This window comes from Nannospalax galili, unplaced genomic scaffold (genome assembly GCF_000622305.1).
Source record: "Nannospalax galili isolate Female #2095 unplaced genomic scaffold, S.galili_v1.0 scaffold624, whole genome shotgun sequence".
Lineage (NCBI taxonomy): Eukaryota > Metazoa > Chordata > Mammalia > Rodentia > Spalacidae > Nannospalax > Nannospalax galili.
The window spans coordinates 1,360,661-1,365,940 of NW_008351633.1; the positions used below are offsets into that span (position 1 = coordinate 1,360,661).

Consider the following 5,280-nt stretch of genomic DNA (forward strand, 5'->3'; position numbering starts at 1 on the left):
TGTTCAAGCTCGTACCCTAAAAGGCCCTACATCACCTCCTCCAACTTCTCTTCACATCACTTTTCCAGAGCCCACTGAGATACAGTCTTCTCTCAGTTTCTTGAGATACTAAGCTTCTTGCTTCAAGACCCTTTGCCTAGAGACCTCTTTTGATACTATGCCTTTGCCAACTTCTGGCTCTGGCTCTTTCTCTGCTTGTATGACATCATCTCAAAAGGGTCTTTCCACTTTCCAACGTGAAGAAGCCACCTCTATTGATCACACTGATCTCATGCTCTGTTTTCTCTCGCCAGCATTTTTCAGTCAAAATGTGCACGTGAGTTTAAATTTACTCATTTGGTATCTATCCCAGACTTTGATTTCAAGGGCTGGGGTTATGTTTGTTCTGTTCAATGTTCTTTTTCTGACACTTGTGTCAGCACCTGGTACAAGAAATAACCACAGAATAAACAGGTGCATGGATCAGTGAATATGTGGCTATATGTCTATATTTATTGAGTCAGATTTAAATGTTTTAACTCTGTATCAACCTCATCTCCAAATAAGTTTCATTTAAAAATTTTTATTTATTTATATTTTTATTTTATGCATATGAGTGTTATGCCTGCATCTGTGTAAGTGCACCCATGTGGAGCAAGTGCAGGTAGGGAAAAGAAGAGTTCATTGGACCTGTGGAGCTGGAGTTCTGAATGATTTTAGCTGCCGTATGGGTGCTGGGAATTCAACCTGGGTCCTCAGCAAGAGCAACCAGTGCTCTTAACCACAGAGCCATCTCTCTAGCCAAGCTTTGCTTATATTATATGAACTTTGATCTTTAAAACATTTATGTTTCTTCTTATAAAAATACTGTTTGTTCCAACGTTCGATTTATTAGGTGAGGGGTCAAATGTGTCAATAAGATTGTTGAGGGACAACATCACTGTTGATAGCTACTAATCTGTTTCATATCTTGCTTGTTACCTAGAAAGCTGAGGTATATGAAATACCACTTAGTTTTCACATGTTACCCTATTACCCCATTTTATATCATACATTTCACATGATAATAAATGGTTCTGTTCCTTTAAGTTCATCAATCAAGTATGTGGGGTGTAGTACCTGTTGGGCTACGTGGCTGAGCTCCGCAGCAATGTCACAGCCCGAGTTTCCCAGGCCGATCACCAGGACTCGCTTCCCCTTCCACATTCCTGGTTCCTTATAATCCCTGCTGTGGAAGCATTTGCCTTTGAAACATGTTATTCCTGAGTAAAAGTGGAAAAAATGTATGAACCAATTTGATCTTAATATTCCAAATATATGTCACAGAATGGTATTTTAATTCACCTATCTGCACTTTTGTGAAAAAAAGACATTGAATTGGTTTTGGCATGGCTTTAGTATGTCTCCCAGAGGTTCAGGTGCTAGTAGCTTTGTCCCTAGTGTAGTGGTACTGAGGTGTAAAGATATACCTTTAAGAGGTGGAAACAACTGGGTGGTCATTGAGGGCATCACCTTTGGAAGGGATGGTGGAGTGAGTTTAGTTACATGAGATCAGGTTACTATAAAAAGATCAAGCCTGGCTGCACCCCCAGTTGCACTTCTTGCCACGCAATCTTCCCCTTATCCACATAGCCGGTTCTCTCTTTCCACTTCTCCACCATGCCGTGATACAACAAGGAAGTCCTTGTTAGAACGTTAGCACCAGACTGTTTAAACTTTCTAGTCCATAAAATCACGAGTCAAAGTAAACCTCTTGTTATAGTTAGTTTCAACCATCATCTTGCCACAAACCTAGAGTCACCTGGGAAGAGGGAACTTCAGCTGAAGAGTTTCCTACAAAGTCCTTGTTAGAATGTTAGCACCAGACTGTTTAAACTTTCTAGTCCATAAAATCATGAGTCAAGTAAACCTCTTGTCATAATTCGTTTTAACCATCATCTTGCCACAAACCTAGAGTCACCTGGGAAGAGGGAACTTCAGCTGAAGAGTTTCCTACCTCAGATTGGCCTGTGAGCATTTCTGTGGGCACATTTTCTTGATTGTTAATTCTTATAGAAGGATCCAGTTGACTGTGGACAGTGCCATCCCTAGGCAGGTGGGCCTGGGCTGTATAAGAAAAGTAGCTGAGAAAGCTAGGGGAGGCAAGCCCGTAAGCGGCATTCCTCCATGGTCTCTGCTTCCTTCCCTGAGCTCCTGCTCACGATGATAATCTGTCAGCCAAATAAACCCTTTCCTCCCCAAGCTGATTTTGGTTGATGTTTTATCAAAGCAGAAGGGAACAAACTAAGATACATCTTTACAATGAATTAATCTTCAGGTATTGTGTTTAGAGCATCAGGAAACAGACTAACATAGACATCACAAATATATTTATTCTTGATAGAGTGTACATGGCTTCCTAAATTTCAGCCTTACCTGGAAAGGACTCTTTTGGTAGATGGGGGTATACATGATGCCCAGAACAAATCATTACAGCATCGAAGACAGCTGATTCTTTTTGACCACCTTTTTCAGTGATAATTTCCCATTGGCCAGTAGTTGAGAAATCAGGACGTTTATTTACACTGGATACAAGTGTCTAGGAAGAATGTAGAGAGAAAGCCTTCTTACTATGCTAAGAGGTAGATTCTTCTTAAGAAAAACAATTCATTAGTAAGAACATTACATTACATATGTACATATAAGTACACATGTGTATACATATGCATAGCTTCTTGGGCATGTCCATTGTTTTCTGCGGTACAATCGCAATTCCTTTTGGAAACCAGTCATAGTTTAAAAGGTGCACACCACATAGGAGTAATCTGGTAGCCAATGTTTTTTTTTTTTTTTACTGTAACAGCCATCTCCTGAACCTGACATATAGAAGGGATCCAGAGATCTGGAGTTAATAAACTGAAGATTAAAACTGACAAAGAAAATGCTGAAGTGAAATTTAAAGATTTTCTTCTGTCCTTGAAGACTATGATGTTTTCCGAAGACGAGGTTCTTTATGCTGCAGACCTGCTGAAGGAGAAGTCTGGTGTGATACAGGATGCTTTCAAGAACTCAAGTAAAGGAGAATTGACTGCACTTCTGCATCAGCTTCAGGAGAAGGACAGGTTGCTTACCGCTCTGAAGGAAGATGCTGCTGCCACAAAGGATTGCTGTAAGCAGTCAACTCAGGAAATGATGACAGAGAAAGAAAGAAGCAGTGTAGTTACAGCAAGAATGAAAGATCGGATCAGAACATTAGAAAAGGAAAACAACGTATTTCAAAACAGAATGCATATCGGTTACCAAGAGACCCAGCAGATGCAGAGGAAGTTTCAAGTTCGAGAACAAATGGAAGTAGAGATAGCTCACTTGAAGCAGGAAAATGAAATATTGAGAGATGCTGTCAGCAACACCACAAACCAACTGGAAAGCAAGCAGTCTGCAGAACTAAATAAACTGCGCCAGGATTGTGGAAGGTTGGTGAGTGAGCTGAGTGAGAAGACAGGCGAGCTACAGCAAGAGGAAGTCCAGAAGAAGAGTGCTGAGCAAGCCGTCACCCAGTCGAAGGTTCGATTACAAGAAGCTGAGAGGAGGTGGGAAGAAGTTCAGAGCTACATCAGGAAGAGAACTGCAGAGCACGAGGCAGCGCAGCAAGATTTACAGAGTAAATTTGAGGCCAAAGAAAATGAAGTAAGAGTCTGCATAGTAAACTTACAGATACCTTGGTATCAAAACAGCAGTTGGAGCAAAGGCTAATGTAGTTAATGAAATCTGAGCGAAAAAAGGTGGACAAAGAAGAGTCTCTACAAATGCAAGTTCTGGATATTTCAGAGCAAAATTAACCTTTGAAAGCTCAGATTCAACAATTCCATTCCCAGATGGCAGCCCAGACTGCTTCATTTCTAGTAGAAGAATTACATAAAGTGATTGCAGAAAAGGACAAGCGGATAAAACGGACTGAAGATTCCTTAGCCAATGAACATGATCACTTGCCAAGAGGAAGAACTTAAGGTTATACAGAATATGAATTTCTTATTAAAAGCCGAACTGCAGAAGTTACAGGCCCTGGCTAATAAACAGGCTGCTGCAGCACATGAAATGGAAAAAAAAAGGATTCATGTTAAGGATGATAAAATAAGATTGCCAGAAAAGCAGCTACAGCATGAAATTTCAAACAAAATGGAAGAATTTAAGATTCTGAATGACCAAAATAAAGCATTAAAATTAGAAGTTCGGAAGCTACAGACTCTTGTTTCTGAACAGCCTAATAAAGATGTTATGGAACAAATGGAAAATATATTCGAGAAAAAGATGAAAAATTAAAGACTGTAGAAGAATTACTTGAAACTGGACTTATTCAGGTGGCCACTGAAGAGGAGGAACTGAATGCCTTAAGAACAGAAAACAAATCCCTGTCAAAAGAAGGCCAAGCAAAGTGACCAGGTTTCTTTTGTATCTCTAATTGAAGAACTTAGGAGAGTGATCCATGAGAAAGATGGAAAGATCAAGTCTATGGAAGAGCTTCTAGAAGCTGAGCTTCTCAAAGTTCCTAATAAGGAGAAAACTGTTCAGACTTTGAAATAGGAAACAGAGATTCTGAAAGAAGAAATAGGAAATGCCCAGCATGAAAAGGCTCAAGTTATGTCACTTCCCAAGTTCAAGAGCTTCAGAAGTTATTAAAAGGAAAAGAACAGAAGAATACCTTGAAGGCTGTTTTAGAAGACAAGGAGAAAGACCTAACCAATACAGAGAAATGGATACAGGATCTTCAAGAAGAAAATCAATCTTTAAAGGCTCACGTTCAGGAAGTAGCACATCATAATTTACAAGAGGTGTGTTTGGCACCACGATTTGAAGAAGTTGAAATTGTGTTTATAGAAAAGGAAAATGAAATGAGAATAGAAGCTGTACTAAAAAACACAGAGAGTGATCTTTCTATCAAAACAAAGTTGTTACAGGAGGTACAAGATTGTCCCCCAGGTGATTAGTTCTTCCAAGGGGCGGTGCCTACCATGGAGGAGGGACTACTGGGGGGCTGCTGTGAGCCATCTTGGAATGGAAGCCAGGAGCCAGGAGGAACACATGTGGCAGTGGGTGTGGAGAGAGAGATGGCCCTGGTGCCTCACCCACATGGATCGAGGGGACATTTACAGACCTGAGAGAGACTATGGCCCAAGATGCATGGGCGAGAGTTAACAGGGACTATAGGCAGGCTGTGGGAGCATCTGACCTGGTGGGCTCTGAGCCGCAGTACAAGAGTGCTTGTCGACTACTATCCTCAGGCCTCTTGGGAGCAACTCAGTCCCTCTTCTTGGGCTCCAGGAG

At 40.9% G+C, this 5,280-nt stretch overlaps 1 protein-coding gene and 1 pseudogene across 1 annotated transcript in view; one reads left to right on the plus strand and one right to left on the minus strand.

Annotated features, from left to right (window-relative positions):
* Positions 1–2,557, minus strand: part of LOC103746364 (dimethylaniline monooxygenase [N-oxide-forming] 3) — a gene marked incomplete at its 5' end in the record, with an annotated part of 15,009 nt that extends 12,452 nt beyond the window's left edge. Inside the window, 2 exon segments of the mRNA XM_008848526.3 lie at positions 1,099–1,241; positions 2,395–2,557. Coding sequence (XP_008846748.1) covers positions 1,099–1,241; positions 2,395–2,557 — 306 coding nt within the window.
* Positions 2,558–2,841: 284 nt separating this feature from the next.
* LOC103746366 lies at positions 2,842–4,943 on the plus strand (annotated as a pseudogene).
* The last annotated feature ends 337 nt before the right edge of the window (positions 4,944–5,280 follow it).